Genomic DNA, 24195 nt, shown 5'->3' with positions numbered 1-24195 from the left:
GACTAAGGGTGTGTTCAAGATTGATGTTCTCCTCCGCCATGCCCCAAGCAAGGCGAAGTGTTCTGACCCACCGCTGGCAGCATTTTCAGAACTGCTGGAAAAGATTTTTAAGTGGGTCTCGCCAAGGAGTAGCCGTAGCACTCAAGACTTACACACTGCTTCACGGTGCAAACGTCTCGCTTAGCAACTGAAATTTGGGCTTCAATTGCGGTCGTAAGTCACGGACTGCTTGTACGTATGCAAGGGAGGAGGTTTCATTGCTAGGCCCTTCTCCGGACACCCCGACGGTTAAGGGAGGGAGCGAGCCCTGCTGTAGTCGGAGGGGAGTTCTGTGCAAAACCCGTGCCATTTTTACGGCTCCCACGACACACGGAAAACTGCCTCTTGATGATCGGCATGAGCAAAAGCCATTAATGGGAACCCCCGAAACAGCTTCACGGGGGGGTTGGACTAGATGACCTACCAGGTCCCTTCCAATTTGTATCTATTCCTTTCCACTGAGCAGCCTCTCATAACTATGGCTCTTAATTTAGGGGCCCAAGTGGGAGAAAGGAATATAAATTCATCCATTAACTTCCGAGATTGAAAATAAGGAAGTGGGGGGAACCTTCTCTTACCAGAGATTATATTTGGAAACGAAATAGAATGACATTTGGTATTAACTTGAAAAATTGCACTAGGAAGGAGGGGTGGGGGGTGGGAAACTCAATAAAAACTCCACACTACGGCTGAAATCAGTTGAAGTCAGCAACTGCGCTACCTGGATGCAAGTATCTAACTCAGACAATATATGTATATACAGATATATTAACGGCAAGTTCTCGGACGCGATAAATATTTAACAATTTTCTCCTCACTAGCGCGGGAGTGTTGCTGTGTGGCTCTAAATCTTCCTCCAACACTGCAAAATAAAATCTAATTTGGGTTGGGTTTTTATTTTTTCATTTTCCAGATTCGTGCTGCTTTGCTGGATGTCCAGGGAGTTCTGGTGTCAGCTTTGGAAGCCATATTAGCACCAGACGCTTCTATGCTGCCACATTCTTGAGCCTGGGAAAAGGGGAGGGGGGAATTTCTTGGAGTGTATGTAGTTGGACATAGTAGCATTCTTCTTCTAAGTCAAGGTCATGTCATTTCTGCACCTGGTGGAGAGGATATGTATCAAGTGTTGTGGTTCGCCAGCAGACGGTGCAAATAGCAGCAGAATCGGAGAGTGGGGAAGAACGGGGACCAGTCCGGGAGTCTGGGGAGGACTCAGATGAGGGTCCTGTGTCCAATGCAGAGATGGGGCCAGAACCATCTGGGAGTTATGTGCTGCCTCCGGAGTCTGGCAGCAGTGAGGCAGAGGAACCAGGGGAGCCTGTTCCCAGTGTGCAGAGCTGCTAGAAAGCAAGAGCAGCTGAAACAAATGGGGTGACTCGGGAGTAGGTCTGGGAAGTGATTGCCCCTCATAAGGGATAAAAGTCAGGCCAAGATGACGAAACCTTTGCAGGAAGCAAAGTCGTTCATTCGGTTCAGATTCATTCTTGAAACTCTCTACTTCGGTTGGTTTTCTTTCTAGTTCATTTGACACTTCAGTTATTGCAGCACTTCACAGGAAAGAAAGGTGGGTGCTTATCTCAAGGGACTGTTTGAGATTCATTGCCAGCTGGGAATGACAACAATTCCCAGCGCTGCAATAAAACAAGACTTGTTTTTAAAATAAGTGTGTGCGTAATTAGGGTCTCGGAAGCCTTGGTCAGAACTTCAAGTTGGGATGGGTGGCGACTGGGGCACGTGATGCAATGATGGGTGCAGGGGGTGGATTTGTAATTTTTTACTTATTGCAAGGAAATCCGGAACTTTCAGATTCGGGATTTCCCAGATGTGCCAGTTTATGACCCAAATAAAAGAACTTTGGAGATGATGTTTGTCTCGGAGTTATTTGTTGGAGTGGAAGTTTTCTGGAACGCTGACATCTGAACTTCAAACTGTCCATTTGAAGTTGCAACGGCACCGAAAAAAGTGACTTACGACAGTTTTTCCTTTACACAACCTTGGCAGCATCACGTCGCGTGATTTACATCGGGATGCTTGACAGCTGACTCACATTTATGACAGTTGCGTTGTCCTGGGGGGGGGTCACGTCATCCCCTTTTGCGACCTTCAGACCGGCGAAGTCCGTGGAGAAGCCTGATTCACTTAGTGACTGGGCGACTAAGTTATCAGTCACAGTGATTCACTTAACAACGGTGGCGAGAAAGGGCGTAAAACAGGGCAAACCCCACTTCACAAATGTCTCACTTAGCAACATACATTTGGGGCTCAATTGGGGGTCGAAAGTACTGCCTGCACTAGGGTAGGGAAGGAATTGTACATTATTTTTGGGCAGGCCTTCCTTTTATTTAAAACGTCCGTTAATTGGAACCAACGTTAAGGTAGGCAAGACGAAGGAAAGGAGATTTATGCTAAAGCAGCTTTGGCTGTGATTTAGTGGCTGCTGTTTAGTTTTATTTTTATTTTTTTCCCCCAGGCGCCTTCTTGCCAAAGGCCTGGCGAGAACTGGAGCCATATTTTGCCCGTTCATTATTATCTTGGCTAGCAGAAGGTCTAGTCTAGCTCATATGCCCGCTGCAATTGCAGCGGGCTTTGCGCTTCTCCAAAAGATGGATGGTCCAGCTTTTATTTTTTTCCTTGTCCCAGGACTGGAAAAATGCAAATTAGCCCATCCTTTACTAAGAAGGTTAGTACCCTGTGCTACCCGAGTAATAATGAAAATGAGGGAATCTCCCAGGCGGAAATGTGCATAAATATTAAACACTTGTAACTAATAATCTTAGCAGAGGTTTTTTTCCCCATGTCTAAGTTTTTCTCTCTAAGCCCAACAGTTTGATGTGAGCCATTTTGGTACCAACTATTTGTTATCAACGATGGGGCTTGGACTAGAAGACCTCCCAGATCTCTTCCAACTCTGTTTTATCCTATCCTATTCTATCCTATTATTTTATTCTCTATATTATATTTTCTATATTATAAATTCTATATTCTATTCTACTCTACATTCTATTCTATATTCTATTTTATTCTCTATATTCTATATTATAAATTCTATCTAGTCTATTCTATTCTACTCTACTCTACTCTACTTTATTTTATATTCTATTTTATTCTCTATATTCTATATTATACATTCTCTCTATTCTATTTTCTATATTATAAATTCTATCTATTCGACTCTATAATATACTTTCTATTCTATTTTCTAATTCATTCTATTCTATTCTATTCTATTCTCTGAAAGGCAGTGTAATTATCTAATAAATACATAATGTTAGACTTTGGATCCATTGGGGTTGCTTGAGAGGATAATTTGCTGCAGTGTACAGGAAACAGCTACGTCTTTTCGCTCCTTTACAAAATCTCCAGTCAACCAAGTAAAAGGATGGTTTACTTTAAAGCAAGGGAGCCTGTCATAAAAAAGTTAGCAGACAAGTCTACTGTAAACTTTTAAAAAGTGGAACTGATAACCAATGTTCAGAATCGAAACCTCCTTGAAAACTGATTTTACAGGGTAAGGATAAATAGGAAGTGACTTGAATAGAGATTGCAGGGCGCGTGGATGTCAACCACGAGAGGACTGGAGGCTAAAATATGAAGAATGGATGTCTAGTTTAATGAAAAGAAGGACCAGGGGTGACAGGATAGCAGCCTTCCAATATTTGAGGGGCTGCCACAAAGAAGTGGGGGGTCAAGCTATTCTCCACAGCACCTGAAGGCAGGACGTACCCGATTCCTGCAATCGTTCTTCATATGCTTTCGCCTCCAGCCCCCTAATCATCTTTTATTGCTTTGTTTTGGCAACTGCTTTATATTTTAATACTTCTCAGGAATATTGTCCCTTGCAAGAATCGAAATGCCTCTCCTCTGGAATTCAGGAAAGAATTTTTTTTTTTTTAACCCAGAGCAATTCTAGAGAAAATAGGGCCGATAGAGGTTAACTTCCCGCAAACTCGAAAATAAAAGCCCAGCTCAAGTTCATAACGGGATCCAAAATATCAAAGGATCTCCTGAATGGCTATAATCAAAAACGCATCCCTCCAGCCGCCGTTGCCCATGCTTAATTAGGGTGAAGCATGTTAATGATACGGGTGGCACATCCCAAAGACGTCGCCGGTTGCAGAATTAATTGCATCTAGAGAAAGATGCGTAAATTGTGCTTATACAAGCTAATTAGCATGGGTTTGCTAATTAATACTGGAAAGTCAAACTGCCTTTGTCTTGTCAACTGCAATTAGCTGAAGCTGTTTAAATTTCTCTCCTTTTCATATTTTATTTTGTTTTGTTTTTTCCTTTCCAGTGGTAAACTGACTTTCGCGGGCAAGTAATTGAATCGTGCGTTGAGAAACACATAAGTGTCAGTTTAGCTCGGTGGGCCTGTTACCCTTCGATGGGGCAGTTTTGGGTGCCCTGAGCTGCCTGGCATTTGGTAAACCTGCCACCTGCACCCCCCCTTTTCACCTGGCACCGGTGACTCACCCATTCAGTATTTCACATGAGCGTAGGAATAAGGATGCTGCGTGAGCCACCGTAGACCCATCCGCTTTAAATAGAAGCACCCACAGCTTATTTGCTAAGTGTTTCTAAGAGGTGAAGGCTGCCGGTGTTCTGTAATCAAAGCAATCAACTCATAGCCTTTAACAGCAATTAATAAGTCAACTCCAATTAATTGGGCAACGGGAATTTATGTTAACATTTGCAATGTAGCCTGTTTTTAACGCGACGTAGAGGAGGTGGGAAGGCTTTAGCAGAGGTAATGGGAAAGGTTTGGAGGCTAGCAATTTCCTCTCTGTCCCAGGTCCATATCCCAAGACACGACAGGGATGTGTTAGTTGATCCACTTTGTCTACTATCTTCTGCAACTGATGTCCCATGGCCTTCTCAATGGGTGAGTGGGATGGATGGATGGATGGATGGATGGATGGATGGAAGGAAGGAAGGAAGGAAGGAAGGAAGGAAGGAAGGAAGGAAGGAAAGGAAGGAAGGAAGGAAGGAAGGGAGGGAGGAAGGAGGAAGAAGGAAGGAAGGAAGGAGGAGGAGGGAGGGAGGGAGGGAAGGAAGGAAGGAAGGAAGGAAGGAAGAAAGGAAGAGGAAAGAGAAGGAGGCAGGGCTAAGAAAAGGAAAGAAGGGAGGGAGGGAAAAAGGGAGGAAGAAGGGAAATGAAAGAAGGAAGCAGGGCTAAGGAAAGGAAAGAAGGGAGGGAGGGGAAAAGGGAAGAAGGAGGGAAAAGAAAGAAGGAAGCAGGGCTAAGGAAAGGAAAGAAGGGAGGGAGGGGAAAAGGGAGGAAGGAGGGAAAAGAAAGAAGGAACAGGGCTAAGGAAAGAAGGGAGGGAGGAGGGAGGGAAAAAGGAAGGAAGGAAGGAAGGAAGGAAGGAAGGAAGGAAGGAAGGAAGGAAGGAAGGAAGGAAGGAAGGAAGGAAGGCAGGCAGAGCTAAGGGAAGGGAAGAGGGAAAGGAGGGAGGGAAGGAGGAAATGTATAATGATAATATTAATTCTAGTAGGTAGGTGGGTATGTAGGCAGGCAGATGGACAGACAGACAGACAGCAACGTAGTCTTCCAGACACCTGAGTTGTCAAATGCCATTAATCGCAGCCATCTTCATATTTCAATTGAAATCTATTTCAGCAACAGACCTGAAAGCCATTTCGGCTTCAAGAACGAATGCCCTCTGCGCAGCTTGACACAGTTGGCAGGCTCCCTTTCGCAAAAAGACCAATAATAGAAGAAATAGTTACAACCCAGAGGAGTCCACCTGGCAGATCACTTATTCCTGAAATTATGTACTACACAGTTAGAGCAAAAAGAAAAAAAGAAAGGAAGGAAGGGACCTCAAACCGCGCTGCCCAAGGAGCTCGGAGAGTAGGACAACTAGCAATCTTATGAGACCAGAATTTAAAGTAATTTTTTTTCCCCCAAAATTGACAGGTTGCTTCTCGGGTGTATGTTTTTTTTTTTTTACTGCAGACGTGGTTTCACATGAAATAGGACCGGCCTGATGATGTTTGAAAGGCAACTCTTGTGTTTCTGGCGCAATCAGACGACAATGTTCACGTGGTCAGTGTAAATTTCATTTTTGTAACTGTGGTAACACTGCAAATGTGGGTATTGCTCAACGTATCTCAATGGAGAACAACGTCTTTAGCAAGTGCAGTCATGGTCAAACTCACTAGTGCAAAAAAAAACGTTTGAGATCTTGGAAAATCAAATGCTGTCAGAGTAAATAGAATCATAAGGCTAGAAGAAGGGACCCTGCCCAAAGCAGTTGTCCTTATTCCATCCAGGACAAATGGTGGTCCAATCTTTTCTTGAACACCTCTAGAGAAAGGTCCCAAAGGTGCTTTTTTTGAGAGTCAACTGGACTTTCTGATTTTTCTTTGAAGACGTTTTGCTTCTCATCCAAGAGCTGAAGAAGCTTCTTGGATGAGGAGCCAAATGTCTTCAAAGAAAAAAACAGAAAGTCCAGTTGACTCTCAAAAAAAGCACCTTTGGGACAACCATGAGTGGATGACTGAGAAGCTCCATAGACCTTGAAGAAGTCTGGAAGAAGCTTCTTGGATGAGAAGCGAAACGCCTTCAAAGAAAAATCAAAAAGTCCTTTTGAGAAAAAGCATCTTTGAGACAACCAAGACCTGAATGATTGAGAAGCTGCATAGACCTCCAGAAAGAGGGAGCAGATTATCAGGGTCTGGTGGAACTTGATTATATGTTGATGACCCCTCGTTCTTTGCTTGTTATCCCCTTTGACCCCCTGAATAATCACAGGCAAATGTCCAGTTGCCTAAATAGAAATGTCAGCTTTGGAAGCCATATTAGCACCAAACGCTTCCACACTGCCACATTTTGAGCCTGGGAAAATGGGAGGGGGGAATTTCTTGGAGAGTATATTGTTAGACATAACAACATTCTTTTTCAAATTCAAGGTCACGTTATTTCTGCACCTAAGTGAGGGGAAGTCTCAAGTTGGGACGGATAGTGATTGGGGCATGTGATGTGATGATGGGTGCAGGGGATGGATTTGTAGTTTTTACATATTGCAAAAGGAAGCCTGGAACTTTCAGATTCGGGATTTCCCAGTTATGCCAGTTTACTATCCAATTAAAAGAGAACTTGCCTGTCTCGGAGTTATTGGCTGAAGTGGAATTTTCCTGGAACGCTTCCTGAAGAAGCTAACTCCAGAATGAAACTTGACCTTACAATCTTACAATCAAGGACTCTCACAGCCTGCCAGGTACCTGAAGCAGATCAGAAGAAGTTACACCGAGCCAATTGCCCATCATCGAACAGCAGATGGAGAACCACCTTAGATCTGTTCTGAAATAAACTCTAATAGACCTAGAAACCCTCCTCCAGATGCCCTGTAAGCTCTCGTCTTTTCAGATTACGTGGTTCTCAAACACCACCGTCTCTCCTTTAATTAGCCTCTGATTCTAATTCTCCGCTGAGGAATGACTACTGAAACTTGAAGCCTCCAAGAAGCCTCCAAGCAGATGGCCAAATGGCAGAGAGCATTTTCATCCGTCGGGTGTTTCACCACGAAGTGCTACATACATTTTGAGGGACAGCTTGTGCTGCTCCTCCTCCTCCTGCCGCCGTGAATGCAAATCCAGCTTCCCTCGGACTTTTTAATCCGTATTTATTCGGGGGCGCTTAGGTTTGTTGTTGTTTTTTTTGCTTTAGCTAAACCGTTCTGATTGCAAAGGCTTGTAATCTGTTCCTGGGCGAGTCGGACTACCCCAAAGCTGAACGGAAAGTTATGAGCAAAGGCCAGCCGCAGAAGAAAGAAAGGATCATATTGCTTATTAAACCCAGCCGCCTACAGCCTGGATCCCCCAGCAGAGAAAAATGAGTCACTGAAAGGTATGAAACAAACTGAAGGGAATTAAAACAGTTTCCATGTTGCTGAAAAATCTGCATTCTCATGCCCACAGGCTGATAAATAAGCAACTACCTCTAGAAAAGAGCCGACAATAGATTATACAGGGTTTTTTCTTTTTTTGCATGCATAGAAAATGGGGATTCCCTGTGTATTTTTGTTTAATATGTTCAGTCTATGGCTTTTTTGCTATTCTGTTTTTTCGGGGTTTAATCCCGGAGTCTCAAAGTTAGACACCATGCACCATGAAATGCTTGTATCGTGTAAAATGCAGAAATTATACATTAGAAGCTAATTAGACTGGAGGCTAAAACATATGAAGAGCAGTTGCAGGAACCGGGCATGTCTAGTCTAATGAAGAGAAAGACTAGCATCTTCCAGTATCTCAGGGGCTGCCCCAAAGAAGAGGGAGTCAAGCTCTTCTCCAAAGCACCTGAAGGCAAGACAAGAAGCGATGGATAGAAACTCATCAAGGAGAGAAGCAACTTAGAACTAAGGAGGAATTTCCTGACAGTCAGAAGAATTCATCAGTGGAACAACTTGATTCCAGAAGTTGTGAATGCTCCAACACTGGAGGTTTTAAAAAAGATGTTGGATAACCATTTGTCTGAAGTGATGTAGGGTTTCCTGCCTAGGCTGGACTAGAAGACCTCCAAGGTCCCTTCCAACTCTGTAATTCTATGCTATGCTATGCTATGCTATGCTATGCTATTTCTATTTCTATTTCTATTTCTATTCCTTCCAATATCTATTCTATTCTATCCTATCCTATCCTATCCTATCCTATTCTACTCTATTCTACTCTACTTTAGTCTATCTATCTCTAGTCTATTATGCTATTCTATTTCTATTTCTATTCCTTCCAATATATTCTATTCTATTCTATTCTATTCTATTCTATACTTCTATTTCTATTTCTATATCTATTCTATTCTATTTCTATTCTATTCTATTTCTTCCAATTCTATTCTATTCTATTCTATTCTATTCCTTCAATATCTATGTCTATGTCTATATTCTATTTCTATTTCTATTCCTTCTAATATCTATTCTATTCTATTCTATTCTATTCTATTCTATTCTATTCTATTCTATTCTATTCTATTCTATTCTATTCTATTCTATTCTATTTCTATTCTATTCTATTCTATTCTATTCTATTCTATTCTATTCTATTCTATTCTATTCTATTCTATTCTATTCTATTCTATTTCTATTTCTATTCCTATCCTATCCTATCCTATCCTATCCTATCCTATCCTATCCTATCCTATTCTAGTATTTCAGATGAAGTAGTAGTTTGGTGTAGTGGTTATAATTCTGGGCGACAAACAAGTTGGCTGTGAGTTCTAGCCTTTCTCTTAGGGCGCAAGAGTCAACTGGGTGATGTTGGGACAGTTTATTCTCTCTCAGCCCAAGGCATCTCACAGGTTGCAGTTGTTGCAGGGAAAAGAGGAAGAGGAGATGTGTGTGTGTGTGTGTCTGTGTGTGTATACAGGTAATATACACACACACAGACACACACACGCTTGCCCATTTCTCTCACGGCTCGGTTTCAAACAGGCCGCAATCCACTATATGTGACAGGTTGGAGACTATAAGTCAATTAAATAAATGTGTAAGCTTTTTTTTTTTATTAAACGTTATTTAAAAAATAAACTTACCACGTTTGCTCTTTTCTTCTGACTTCCTGCTTCTTCATAAGCCTCGAATAACTGGCCCTTCAAGGAAATGAGAGGAAGACCCACATTGAAGAAAACGACAAGCGACTTAACGGTTTAAGGGGAGAATTAAGGCTGCAGGGCAAGCTAAGGAGTGAAACGGTGAAAGTGTTTCAATAGGACCCACAACATCCCTAGAATTTGATTTCTTCTGTCAAGATAAAGCCTTCAGAAGTCAGGCCAGGAAGCCCCACAACTCCAGTTCTAAAGAAAAATTAGTTTAATTTCCATACAGTCATAAGAAAGATAACTTTTTAAAATCTAACCACTAGCACGGATGGCGTTACCTAGTTGGGTCATGAAACGTCTGCAAGGAAACAACCAAGCTCAGAGAGCACCAAGGACCCCACAATCCCCTTCCTTCTCCTCCTCTTCTCTTCCATCCCACAAACCCCTTTCTCTTCTAGCACTGATGTTGTTACCTAGTTGGGTCATGAAAAGTCTGCAAGGAAACAACCAAGCTCAGAAAGCACCAAGGACCCCACAATCCTCAGTCCTTCTTGCCCTCCTTCTCTTTTCCATGAATCCGAAAACCCCACTGCCTTGTTGCACTGATGATGTTACCTACTTGGGTCATGAAATGTCTGCAGAAAAACAAGCAAACTCGGACAGCACCAAAGATTCCCTCAGAGCTAACTTTCTTTGAATGCCACTGAATCTTTTCTAGCTCTACTCAGGTGCAAACCTTTAGTTGAGAACACTGTGCATAGGCTGGGGCACTAAGCTTGAACTCTTTTGTGTTTGGAAAAATCTTCCACCCATGCATGGTGCAGTAATGTTTACAGTGGAAGAGTCAATAGCCATCGCTTGCTACTATGGTCTTACTACAGCGATTCCCAAAGAGAAGACTTTTCCGCCTTCCCTCTTCTCTTCACTTCAGTTGAAAGTGAGTGCTACTCTGCCCAGGAACTCCTATCCAGAAAGGCTGCTAATCATAGCACAGATCTATGGAAAGGCCTGTAGTACTTCTCAGGATAATGGTTATGTCAATCCAAATTAGGCTGTTTGCTCTGTAGATCGAGTCAAAGGGAATGTATTCTCAATTTTTTTGCTTCTGATCAATTATTATAATAAAAACAAATTGAAAGTGAGCACAATGTATTTGGATGGGGTTTTCAAGTTTGGAATACCAACTAAGCGGACAGCACTATATTGCTGGAGGAGGAGGAGGAGGAGGAGGAGGAGGAGCAAAAAGAGGAGGAGGAGGAGGAGATATCTTCTGATGCAGAAAGGATCCCTGCTCTGTTTCATAGTCTAAAATAGAGGTGGTCTTCAGCCGGTTCTGACCAGTTCTGGAGAACCAGTAGTGGAAATTTTGAGTAGTTAGGAGACCCGGCAAATCCCACCTCTGACTGGCCCTGCCAACCCCATCTCTTCTCTGCCTCCCAGTGAGTCCCAGCTGATCGGCTAGCTGTTCTTTGGTTGCCCTGCACAGGAGAAGGGAGCTGGAAAGCAGGTTAGTGGGGTGGGGAGGGAAGGGGGACTTTGCAGTATCCTTCCCCTCCCTCACCCACAAGCCACGCCCATCAAGCCATGCTCACAGAACCAGTAGTAAAAAAAAATTGAATCCCACCACTGGTCTAAAAACTTCATAACCCAACAGCATCATTTAAAAAAAAAAAAAAACATTCTGGAAATTGAATGTTAGCTTCCATGCCTGCGACATCGCTCTGGTGCCGTAGTAACAATCAGTGGTTGTAAGTCGAGGATTCCCTAAACTGTAGCAGCCCATTTTAAAACAAACCAACCAACCAACCACCTGAGCCCACAGGAGAGCAAAAGTCAATTTTTTTAACAGGCAGCTACGTGGAATCCATGCAACAGCTGGCAAGCACAGCCACCTCTGATTCCTGTATCCTACCAGCCTTGGTTTCAGTTAAAAAACAAAAAATCAAATTTACAAGTGCAATATTGCGGTTGAGAATCCCACATATTGCTATTGCAATATTTTGATTCGAAAACACGGGCCTCTCTAAAGCCAAAGTAAGTAGGTACTTTCTGCAAAGCTCTGAGATTTATTTATTTTTTTAAAAAATAGCAACGCGCAGTTGGTTGTCGCGCAGCCGTAATCCTGGAGAGAAAGCCGATTGTATGACGGGAGTCGCCTCTTTCTGCCCGGTGTCTAATTCTAAATTCACCCCCAAACTACGTGGATGGAGGGAGGTTTTTGGAGAAAACCCCGAGGTAGGAAGCAACGGTCCCGAATTCAAAACCTCGAGGGGTAAGATAGCATTAGAGGTTTGCCAAAAGCGATTTATTTTATCATTAAGGCCCACTTAAGGATAGGAGAGAGAGAGAGAGAGAAAAGGCATCCCTTGAATGGAGAATGACAATCTCATTCGTTGCTGGTTTGGGCCAACTTAACGTTGGTTGCCACGCCACGTGTCCTTCCCACGGTGGCCAGCAAATGAATCCTGGGGAAACACCGTCTCTGCAACCCCAAAGCTGGCTTTTCTCAAAGGTGCTTTTTCCCCCCCAAAAGGCAACTGGACTGTTTATTCCTTAAGGAAGAAGAAAAGGTTTGGTTTCTCATCCAAGAAGTTTCATCAGTTGCGTGATGAAGCTTCTTGCAGGAGTAGCCAAACAACTATTACTATCTCCTTCTCCTTCTCCTCCTCTTCCTCTTCCTTCTTCCTCCTCCTCCTCCATTCTTTATCTTTCACCTACTTCTGCCTTCATTCTTCTTCCTCCTCTTCTTCTCCTCCTTCATCTCCTCCTCCCTTCATTCTTCTTCTCCCTTCATTCTTCTCCTTCCTCTTCCTCTTCTTCTCCTCCTCCATCCTCCACCTCCTCCTCCCTTCATTTTTCTTCTCCTTTTCTCTCCTCCTCCTTCTCGCTTCATTATTCTACTCCTCCTTCATCCTTCACCTCCTCCTCCCTTCATTCTTCTCCTCCTCCTCCCTTCATTCATCTCCTTCCTCTGCCTCCCCCTCTCCTCTTCCTCCTTCACCCTTCACCTCCTCTTCATTCTTCTTCTCCTTCTTTTCTCTCCTCCTCCTCCCTTCATTCTTCTCCTCCTCCTCCTCCCTTCATTCTTCTTCTTCCTCTTCCTCCCCCTCCTCCTCTTCATTCTCCTTCTCCTTCTCCATCTATAACCTAGGTGGAGGAGAATCTCCATAGACAAAAAAGCTGGCTTGCTGATGTCTTATCCACTCAACATTTGTGGTTTAATCTGAGTCAGTTTGTAATCGGGACGAGCCCAAAGGTGAAAGCGATTGGACTGTTTTGTCTTCTCTGCTTCTCCTAAATCAGCTCAGGCCAGTCTGCTCCTTTGAAAATCAGCCCAAACAATAAAGGGAAAAACTCTGGCTTAACAAAGATGTGACAGGATACCAATTTTCCCAAAATTTAACTGGAGATCACAGGCGCTGCAATTTGGCAGCTCCGAAAAACACCTCTCTGAAAAATAGACCGACACAGGCATAAAAGTTGATTTTCAAAGACACAAATGTGTGTATGTACACACACACACACACACAGGCCTGTCAGTGATATTTCATACATCTTCCTGTGGGGGGGGGGGAAGCTGATTTCCAACAGCTGCGTTGGAGCTGGGTTGTGTGGGAGGAAAAGATTGTGTGACAAAAGTAAGTTCCAACGCTTCTACTGCTAGACTCCCATCTATTTGCATACTGCCACACGCTGTATTAAAATATTGTGAAAGCTGGTAGGAGAAATAATTTCGGTAGGTAAAACATGCCAATTTATATCCGGATGAAAATATGTTTCCTTTTGCTAAGAAAAGTGACTGAGTTAGCCCTTTTTCTGCATACTAAGGAAGGAAGGAGGGAAGGAAGGAAGGAGAGAGACATGAAAGAGAATATGAGGGAAGGAGGGAGGGAGGAAATTAGATTAAGTACTTTCAGGATAGTCCCTTCCTTCCTTCCTTCTTGCCTCCCTCCCCCCTTCTTCCTTCCCTTTCCTTCACTCTCTCCCTCCTTTTCTTCCTTCCCTGTTTCTTTCCCTCCTCCCTTCCTTCTAACCATTCTTTCTATGCCTTCCTCACTTCCTCCTTCCTTTTGTTAAATTTCCCATCCAGTCATCTTTCTTTCTGGGACCAAGGAGAAGGGAGGGAGGGAAGGAGAGAGGGAGGGAGGGGAAATACAGAGAGAGAAACTCAGGTTAACCCCACCTTAATTATGCTAGATATAAATTGAGCTGGAGAATTATTTTGGTGGGCGTTTTAAGACTCTCTTTAGGATGCAGCCTGGTGAGAAAGATCTTTCGAGTAATCTAAGAGGCTCTCCTTTCCTGAATTTGCTCGCCTTAAATGACTTGACAGGTTGGTACACAAGGAGAAACCCTACATTTCTTTATCCCCAAAGTGTCTGATGTGTATGGAATAGCCATCAACCTGGAGAGTTTTTGAAGACAGAGAATCCCAAGAGATATAGATCTATCTCTCCTCCTTATTTTCCTTCAAATGTCTTAGAAGATAAAAATCCAAAGATGAAAATGGATCCATGGAGATCTTTGGGGAATACTATTGTCTTAATTCCATTCACGTCTGGACAACATCTTCACCATCCCTGAAGGACAGCTCTGCGACTCTTGGGGACATTCCACCTGCCAAGTAAAACTGGCCAACGGTCAAGAAGTCAAAGGCAGCATGGCTTATCAACTTGACCATACTCAACGCTAGCGTCATTCTATTTTTGTCATAGGCAAGTAACAACTGTGGTCCTGATAAAAGACTCCAGAGGAGCCTTCCCACCTTCTTAGTCCTCTATCACAAAGACTCTTGAATTTCCATTCTTGGAACCCAATTATTCCATCACCCAAAATAGCTGGCAAATTTGCATACTGAGGAGACAACAGTACTCTCTCCATTAATTATACCTTTACAGAAATAAAGACAACTTTGTCGGTCCAATTATAATCTAATAGAAGCTGTCTTCTCCTTCCACCCCAAAAGACGCTAGAAAAAAAGCTGGTTATTTACCAGGCAGAGGGAAGGAACCCTTAAATCACTCTAACTTGAAACTCTTGCCTGACCATAATTGATAGAACTTTGGGTTCATGTCTATGGAGATTCTCAGTCATCCAGGTCATGGCTGTCCCAAAGGTATTTTTTCAGGAGGCAACTGGACTGTCTTGTTTTTTTCTTTGAAGGCCTGAGGACACAGATAAATCTCCAAGTGGCCTCGGTGACTCTAAAAGAATGCAAATGACCAGCTGTCTGCAAGGAATATAAATCCTTCCATTCCTCACCTTTGGGTTTATGTGTTTTCAGAGGTGCTTTTTCAAAAGGCAACTAGAAGAGGAGGAGGAGGAGGAGGAGGAGGAGGAGGAGGAGGAGGAGGAGGAGGAGGAGGAGGAAGGAGAAGGAGGAGAAGGAGAAGGAGAAGGAGAAGAAGAAGAAGAAGAAGAAGAAGAAGAAGAAGAAGAAGAAGAAGAAGAAGAAGAAGAAGAAGAAGAAGAAGAAGAAGAAGAAGAAAGTAGTAATAGTTGTTTCGCTTCTCATCCAAGTTGCTTCATCAGCTCTGGGCAGAACTTCCGCCAGAAGTGATGAAGCTTCTCTGATGAGAAGCGAAATCTCTTCAAAGAAAAACAAAACTCCGTTGCCTCTTGAAAATGCACCTTCGGGCCACATTTTAAATTCTCCCTCAGTAGCCTTTCAAAACTCAGGTCTCAACATCTGTCTTACTACTTTTCCATCCTACCCATGTTCAAGGTAGGTGAGGTTTGTTCTATTATTCCGGCAGGTTCCTTCCTTCTACGATCATGTCATCCACTGGCTAAAGCGTGTCATTTCTACCCCTTGGGATGGAAGAATTGAACGAGAAAAGGATCGGACGGGTTGCAATTACTTTATAAAAATCTCCTTTCCATGTTTAAATAACCAATCATTTCAGAGCAGGGCAGCATTTCATACCTGAGCTGTTGCTTCTAGTCAAAATCAGAGACAGGAGCTGTAACATCTAATAAAAGGGGCAGGGTGCATAAAACCTAATCAGCTCTGCGAAACTGCTATGTAATTACAGGCTGTCCTCCGGGTATGGCTAACCAATGGATGTTTGCTCCTGACAACGTCCTTTTTTGCAATCTTTTTTTTCTCGGATACTTCCTCGGGGGTGGGGAGTAACGGTGTGTTTATAGAACTCGCTTTAATAGACCAGCCCAGGTCTCGTCGCTGCGTGTGTTTGGCTGACTTGCCTGGAAGAGCAGTGAGCGACGAAACACAATTTACGATTGCAAAAGAGTGTGTGCTGGTGGTGGTGGTGGAGAATTGGGTAACAATTCCCCAGCCGATCACACCAGAAGAAATTCCAATGAAATGAGCAGAATTGCTTCCCTCGCCAAACCCGTCCGCGGCTGTTTAGAATCCGCATTTATTAGACAGGTAGCCCTTGACTTGGCAAATGGAGCCAAGCTGGGCATCCTGGAGCGAGAAGGAGTGCCGGAGGAGTAATAAATACCCCCTTAAAAAAAAAGCCTTGGTCCAGCTGGCTTGGCTGGTAGCACTTCGTAAGGGCCCCTTTCCAGGGTTGCAGGAGAAGGTGGCCAACAGTTTTTGAAGGCGGAAGAGGCCTTGATGCCCCAACGGCAGATAAAACGGTGGAACCATCTGCTAGGAGAAGGGAAACTGTGCTGACCAGACGGTTTAGAGTTAATGGGATTGGGATAGTTAGTTAGGATTTGAGAGTTGTCCCCTTAGGGGAATGCATCATGGTAAATGTAGTTAAGGTATCCCAGGAAATGTAGTACATGTCATGTGGCCACATCTGTAATCCCGATTGGTCACTAAATTGACCCTTGTTGGGTTGGGGGAGGCTCCCTCACACTTGCCTGAATCCATTACCACGCAGCTGCTTCTATCATCATCATGGGGATGAGAGTTTATTATCTTTCTACACCACAATTCAGATATGCAAAGGATGGGACATTAAGAAGAACCTCATCATAAATGTGAGTTGATAGGATGCCTGATGAACCGATAAAAAAAGACTGGATGTTGACAGCTGGTTTATATTTATAAACTCAAGACTAAAAGCAGGATGTACCCCTCTAAGATGAACAGAAAACCCACCCCAAGAGTTTGATGGAAGCTTTTTCATTTTAATATCTGCAGTGAGAGAGAGAGAGAGGAGGGGAAAAAATGACATTTATGGAGGAGGGGTTTGGTTTATTGAGACATCTACATTCTGAACTGCACGGGAAGAATCCAAATGCTCACTCTCTCTCTCTCTCTCTTTCTCTGTGTATATGCGTATATAAAAATATATGGAAATGTATTTCAAAATCCACAAAGGGTAAGGGAATGTTAAATGCGCTGCAAGGGCTTGACATCAACGATCAATCCAACTCCCCGGGAACAGACAACTCATCTAATACATTCTCTCCGGCATCCCTCTTTTCTGAAGCTTCACCGCTGTTCTAATTGACTGCCACCGAAACAAGTTAAGTCTATAAACAGGAGGCGAGACAACACAATGGAACGAAGCGGAGCACGTAAAGTTGTTGTAAAGGGGGCGGGGAGGAAGAGGAAGAGCTACTGAAGGAACCGGCACACGAGAAGCCACTAGAAGGAATCAGGGGAAGACCCAAAGAATTGGGAAGCTGTATACACGACGGCTTAGGGTTTCGCAGGGAAAATCCTTTTGGAAACAAGTCAGAGGAGGAGGGAGGAAGAGAGGGGGGCCCTTGGGTGGGTCTCTGGACTTGGTTGTGCTTCTTTCAGAGGTTTCATGACCCAACTAGGTAACATCATCGGTGCTAGATGGGGAATGGGGCTTGCAGAAAGGAGGAGGGGGGGTCCTTGGTGCTCTCCAAACATCTCCTTGTAGACGTTTCATGACCCACCTAGGTAACATCATCAGTGCTAGAAGGAAGTGGGGTTTGCAGGGAGGAGGAGGCGAGGAGTGTGAGGAAGAGGAGGAGGAATAGAAGGATTGTGGGGTCCTTGGTGCGCTCCAAGCTTAGTTTTCTTCCTGCAGATGTTTCATTACCCATCCAGGTAACATCATCAGTGCAAGTAGGAAGTGGGGTTTACTCTCATTTCATATGCTACTATGCAATAGTTTATATTTATAAATAATGTACAAAATGAGAGTAAACCCCACTTTCTACTAGCACTGATGGTGTTACTCAGTTCGGTAATGAAACCTTTGCAAGAAAGCAACCAAGCTTGAAGAGCACCAAGAATCCCACAGCCCTCCTCCTCCTCCATCATTCTGCAAATCCCACTCCCTCCTCGCACTGATGATGTTACCTAGGTGGGTCATAAAACGTCTTTAAGAATGCAACCAAGCTCAGAGAGCACCAAAGATCCCACAGTCCTTTCTCCTCCCCTTCCTCCTCCTTTCTACAAATCCCACTCCTTCCTCGCACTGATGATGTTACCTAGCTGGATCGTGAAACGCCTGCAAGAAAACAGCCAAGTTCAGAGAGCGCCGAGGACCCCTCATTTTCAACCCTGAATTGCAACCATTCTCCTTTAAGAGGGAAGATAACCGCTGGCTGCTGGAAAAACGGAAGCAGCTACTTGTGATGCGGGTCCTGGATCAAATCGAATAATTCTCAGTCTGTGCCAACCGTGTTATCAGGAACAGCCCCATTCTGCGCACCTTGGAAATGAGAATTCTGCCCCGCTGCATTTGCTCTACAAGATAGAAGATTAAATTAAGCCACGGCGCCGTAGCTGGAGTGGTAGAAATGAAGCACCGCCGACTCAAGACCAGGGCCGAGAAAGAACGGGCACTAGGCGCGGGCAACAAGGAGGTGAAAGAGAGACCCGAGGGGTGGAGGGGAGGATGGGATGCTAAGGTTGCGTTTTGGCCCATCAGAGGAGACAATCTGGCAAATGAAGCTGCAGGAAGACTTTCCATCTGCCTATCCATTCAGGAGGAGGAGATGCGGTTCCACGGAGCTGCTTTCTGGATTCTTGTCACTCTTTCATGAATTTTTCCTTTTTTTCCCCCTTAAAAAAAGGGCTCATGTATAAAACATCGCAGGCGCTTCCTGAACAGATGCAATTTACTCGATTTCCGTGATATTAATAACATTCAGCGGGAGGAGGTGATGCTAAGGTGCTCAGCCAAAGACGAATGGAAATATTCTGTAAGAAAACCTGCTATGTCCTTCGTTAAAAAAAAACACGAGCCAGAGCGATATTCTTATTTCTCTTATTTCCAAACTCAACCACAGTCAAGTTTAAATTCCTGGCTCCTTTTTTCCCCCCCTTTCCTTTCTTCCTTTTCTTTTTCTTCTTCTTCTTCTTCTTCTTCAGAAGAGGATAATGCATAAAGAGTGTGAACAAAGGAAACGAAGTCTGAACTTTAGCTAAAAGAGAAGTCTTCTGAATGAGATTGTCCAGGTATTTCTCGACAGAAGACAAAGGTTAAAGAATAGAATAGAAATAGAATAAAACTTTATTGTCACTTTAACAAAAGCAAGCGATAGGAAGGGAAGTGCAGGTGAGCCAAGCACAATCCCTGGAGTAGATTCTGAGTAGTTTCTTTACTGTTGTTGGCCTAGGGACAGAATCTTGCCAGTCTAAAGCAATTTCTTTTGGTCTTTTAATGACCCCGTAATCCAGGCATGTCCAACGTCTGGCCCGGGGGGGCCAATTGTGGCCCGTTTTCAAATTTTGAGCGGCCCGCAGCCTCTTATCCCCGATGGCTCAGCCTTTCACTCACCCCCACCAGCCGGCGTTTTTCCCATTTAATGTGAATGGTTCAAAGAATGTCAGGCTGAATGGTCGGCCCCCCGCACTTTTTCACCTCACCAAATCTGGCCCTCCTTGCAAAAAGTTTGGACACCCCTGGCGTAATCCCTTGCATCCGGGTGGAGTCGGGGGCAACTGAATGGTGCTGAGTGTTTCCTGGCTGGATGCCCTTCCTGTCACCAATGCGGAGTTCGCCCCAGATATTTTCTCATTGTGCCCAGAGAGATCATAATTATAGATACATTCTGTGAACTGGCAGGGAGGACTGACTCTCTCTCTCTCTCTCTCTCCCTCTCTCTCTCTCTCTCTCTCTCTCTCTCTCTCTCGTTTGTTTTTGACCTCTGGGAAGAAGCCCTTCCCTCCTGCAGATACAGACTACATTCCAGCACATCAGGTGGGTGAGGAACCTCAAAAGGAACCGTGATTGATGAATCCTGAATCCTCCAAAGAAGACAACGTTAAAGTAGACAGAGTGGATCCAGCTCCGAAGATCTTTGATGTTTATATCACAAAGAACGTGTCCCCCCAATGAGATTCTGGTCCAACCACCGGCCCCATGTTGATATGAATAACAAGCCAATATTTATATAAACCCCACAAAGATCAGGCCATCTGCACCATCTGCCTACACCCTTTCAAGAGACTGTGCCTTTTGCGACATGTCCTCTCATCATCAAAAGCTCTTCTCTCCCATAAATGAACCCCGAAAAAATGCAGGAACAAACACGGCCTCACTTAGGGAGAAGAGGAGATTAAAGGAATTCCCAGCTGCCCTCCGACAAAAACAAAGACATGTGTATCAACAATGTACTTGAGGACAGAGGCATCTGCGGAGAATAATGATTCCCTAATTCTGACCATATGCTCCTCTGTTGATTTAGGATTTCAAAGAAATGCAAATAAAGAGCACCAGCCAAAGATGTTCTGGGTTCACGGGAATGCGCTGGTTTTATATCAACTAAGGAACTACATCAATGTTACTTGTTTATTTACTTGGTTAAGTCTTTATGCTCCCTCATATCCCCTAGAATTCATCCACCGAACTCGCCTTTGGCTTCCTTGATTTAGAAGGAAAAATTAATTTAGAAGGAAATTAACTGAGGCTTAAATAACTGAGCTAAGTCAATTCATGGCTCCATGGAAAAGTTTTTAAGTCTGGCTTAGATGCCGCTCATCGTCTGTTGGGTTTGTTACTGTCACCAAAAGTTCCCAAATTATGAAACTCGTGACATTTCAAGGCAAATCACAGGAAGGTTACAAATTTTTTTTTCCCCACTGATTTCCTCCTCCTCTCTGCAAACCCCACTACTTTCTAGCACTGATGATGTTACCTAGTTGGGTCATGAAACGTCTGGAAGAAAACAACCAAGCTCAGAGAGCACCAAGGACCTCACAGTTCCTCCTCCTCCTCCTCCTCCTCCTCCTCCTTCTCCTCCTCCCTGCAAACTCCACTCCCTTCTAGCACTGATGATGTTACCTAGTTGGTTTCATGCAGACATGAAATGTCTGCAAGGAACCAGCCAAGTTCAAAGGGGACCAAGGACCCCACAGCTCCTCCTCCTTGCAAACTCCACTCCCTTGGCCAGGTGGGTCATGAAACATTCTGCAAGAAAGCAACCAAGCTCAGAGACCCCCAGGCACTCCCCCTCATTGGGTGTGTCTGCCTATGGTTGTGCCCAATGCTCTAGTCTAGAAGAAGAAGAAGGCTTGTGACCTGCTCCATTTTTCAAGGGACTAAACTTTTTCTCGCTCTTCCTACCACAAAGAGAAGTCATCACTGCATGAGCACACAATCACTGGAGGGAAACCCCCCAAAAAATCCCACCTCTATTAAATATCTTGTAGGGCCACTCTACGCATCTCTCCTTAGAAGCAACTCTAGCAACTCAACATTTTGCGTCTTGACGTCCAGCTATGAGGTTGACCTTCCTCACAAGCTGCCTAAAAACCTTGTCACCTTGCAGAGTCTATGCCGGTAGATCAGCTATGGGATGTTGGCTTAACCCACCAGCCTTGGTGTTCTTCTTCTGCTTTCAAGTCTTCTCCTTTGGAGGTTCTTTGCAACCCAGGGCAATCTCCATACTTGTCTTCTCCTAAGAAGGTAGAGACGTCCAATCTCTACAGACAAAGAGTCCTTCGAAAGCCTTTCTTTGCTGCCACCTGGTGGCTGCTTGTGGAAGGGCCGAAAATGCTTCCGATGAACCTTTTTTTTTTTTCTCCCTCCCAAGAAAATAAATTTTATTTAGACAAAAATAAGTCTATCTCCAGGTGCAGGCAGGAAACTTCTCTAGCCCAGCCCTGCTGAAACTTACTTTTCCCCCCTCTCTGACACACACACACACACACACACACACACCAACAGGGTGGTGGAAAATGCATCTCTGCCTCTGCCAAAACGTGAATGAATAACAAATGAACACGAGTTTATCTTTGCCTTCCAAGCCTTCGCTGGAAAAAAAAGAACCCAATTTCCATCCTTTATGGACATCGGCCTCTGTTATCATCGGCTGCTCTCCCACAATCAGTGGAGCTGACAAACTCCCAGGCAAGGGGGAATCTTTCGGGGGGGGGGGGGGGGAGGGGATTTTTATTAACGCTGGCACGCACGGAAGTCGCGCTGGGCATCCGCTTTAAAACGGGACACAAACACACGGAAGCTTTCACCGGCCCGGAGGAAGGGGCTGCCAAGAAGAGGGCACAGCTAAAGGACGGAGTTTATTCTAGTCACATGAGCTTTGGGAGGAAGAGAGAAAGGAGGACAATGAAGGCAGCCGGTTGAGAGGGGGGGGGGCTTCATCCAAACTGGAGAATCCGCTGAGACTCTTTCGGTTGGGAGTTGGGGGAGTGGGGGCAACTCAAGGTGACTTGTGCCCCAGTTCGACGCCCTAGTTGGGTCAGGCGCAAAAGAGCAGGGCCACACGTGACGTTCCAGATTAACTGATTTGCAGTATTATTACTCACGTCTAGGCACAGGGAACTACTCAACTAACGGTTAGCATTACTTGGCGGTTGGGCTTGGTCGGTTTGTGGCTACGTAGAGATTCTAGGCTGATTGGCTCTTTTGACACCGCCTCCAGGCTAGTCCTTCTCTAGTTGGCCTTGTCAAACTATTATGTGTGACCAGCGCTGCTGTTTGGTACCTGGAATCTAAGGCAAGTCGTGTTCAGTGGATGGAAAGCATCAGCTTGAAGTCACTGCAGCTGCTGGATTACTGGAATCCCTGCCTAGGACCCCACCCATTTCCTCCCTCCTTCCTTCCCTCATATAGTTATGCTTCTTGCAAGGTAGAGATGACATAAGAAGCACAAGCACACAGAAATACTACTTCTGCCCTTATTGGACGAGAGAGGGAAAGGGAGAGAAGGAGAGGGAGAGAAAGAGAGGGAAAGGGAGAGAGGGAAAGAAGGGGAGACGGAGGGGGAGAGAGCGGAGAAGGAGAAGGGAGAGGGAAAGAGAGAAGGGGAGAGGGAGAGAGAGAGGAGAGGGAAGGAGAGAGGGAAGGAGAGGGGGAGAGGGAAAGGGAGAGAGGGAGAGAGAGAAGGAGAGGAAAAGAGAGGGAGAGGTAGAGAGGGGGAGAGGAAAAGGGGGAGAGAGAGAAGGGGGAGAGAAGGGGGAGAGAGGGGGAATGGGAGAGAGAATAAAAGAGAGTCAAAGGACCAAACTGGGAAGCTCACGAAGAACAGAACTAGAAGCCAGCCATGCCTGCTGTACTCACAAGGTGTTAATTTTTTTACTTTACGATTACAGACTCCATTAACCATATTTCAACATATGGTCACCTGTCTACCCAAAGACGTAAGCATCTGCTCAGCAAGCCCTGGCTTAGACATGTGTTAAAAATGAGCCCGTCGGCGGGCTTCCCTCCCCGGGGGAAACGGCCTCGTCAATAGCAGGGACGTTTTTTTTTTGCAGGCGTCCCTCGCTGTGACCCGCACTGCAGGTGCCCCCAATGTCATTTCGTTCATGGGAAGGCCTCCCCGAGCCAGATGGCTCACTAACAGGAAAGCACAAAGCGCCGCCACAGACCAGAGGATGCGGCAACGTCCTTCAACCTCGGAAATTGGGCCAGCTCGCCCTTCGCAAAGGCAGCGGGGTGGGCTCAGAGAGATGGGAGGGGGGGAGGCTTGGACAAAGAAAATCAACCCAACCTCAACGCAGAGGCAGCTCCTGGATTCTCCCCCCCCTCCCAAAAAAAAATGGAAATCAGGGGCGGTTGGAGAAAGCAATTTGGCTCCGGTGGGAGAATCAATGTTCAGAAGACTTTTGACAGAACCAGCACATGGGGCTGAGGAGAAAATGGCGGCGTTGGGTTGCATCAATGCAATGCATAAAGTCTGGATTCATTTGGACCTGAAGTTCATTTCTGGGTTTGGTTCTGAGCAGGGGCCTCCAACCTGAGGAACTTGAAGGCTTCTGGACTTCAACTCCCAGAATTCCTGAGCTAACATGACTGGAGGAGGAATTCTGGGAGTTGAAGTCCACAAGTCTTCAAGGTACCAAGGTTGGAGGCCTCTGGTTCTGAGGACACCACATTTAAAAAAAAAAAAGGTTTTTCGAAGAAATGAAAAGACGTTCAAAGACCACCAAGGAGTTTGGTCAGGAGAATGGACACTAAGTCTCGGGAGGTGAGGAGGAAAAGGAACTTGGAAGGTTTTCCCCCAAGGTGCTTTTCCAAGAAGGCAACTGGACTTTCTGGATTTTCTTTGAAGACGTTTTGCTTCACATCCAAGCATCATCATCATTATCATCATCATCATCTCCTTCTCCTCTCCTTCTTCTTCTCCTCCTTCCTCCTCTTCCTCCTCCTCCTCTCTGAAGAAGCTCCTTGGATGAGAAGCTAAACATCTTCCAAGAAAAGGAAGTCCAGTTGCCTCTTGGAAAAAAAACGCCTCTGGGACAA

At 44.8% G+C, this 24195-nt stretch overlaps 1 protein-coding gene and 1 long non-coding RNA gene across 7 annotated transcripts in view; one reads left to right on the top strand and one right to left on the bottom strand.

Moving 5' to 3' along the window:
- Positions 1-24195, bottom strand: part of MAD1L1 (mitotic arrest deficient 1 like 1) — a 301718-nt gene that overhangs the window by 160596 nt on the left and 116927 nt on the right. For all 6 annotated transcript variants that reach the window (XR_015745184.1, XM_087942214.1, XM_087942215.1 and 3 more), the window contains exon 13: positions 9572-9628. Coding sequence is in view for 5 of the 6 variants with exons in the window: in XM_087942214.1 (XP_087798340.1) it covers positions 9572-9628 (57 nt within the window). In the remaining variant the exon portion in view is untranslated. The remainder of the gene's footprint in view (positions 1-9571; positions 9629-24195) is intronic.
- LOC148129663 (uncharacterized) lies at positions 7513-10719 on the top strand. The gene is made up of 2 exons (XR_015745186.1): positions 7513-7891; positions 9613-10719. It is a non-coding gene; the product is annotated as an uncharacterized LOC148129663 (long non-coding RNA).

The sequence above is a fragment of the Notechis scutatus genome, chromosome 12 (assembly GCF_049901735.1).
Source record: "Notechis scutatus isolate UNSWTSFEM ecotype Mainland chromosome 12, rNotScu1.2, whole genome shotgun sequence".
Classification (NCBI taxonomy): domain Eukaryota; kingdom Metazoa; phylum Chordata; class Lepidosauria; order Squamata; family Elapidae; genus Notechis; species Notechis scutatus.
This window is presented reverse-complemented; position numbering and strand designations above follow the sequence as displayed.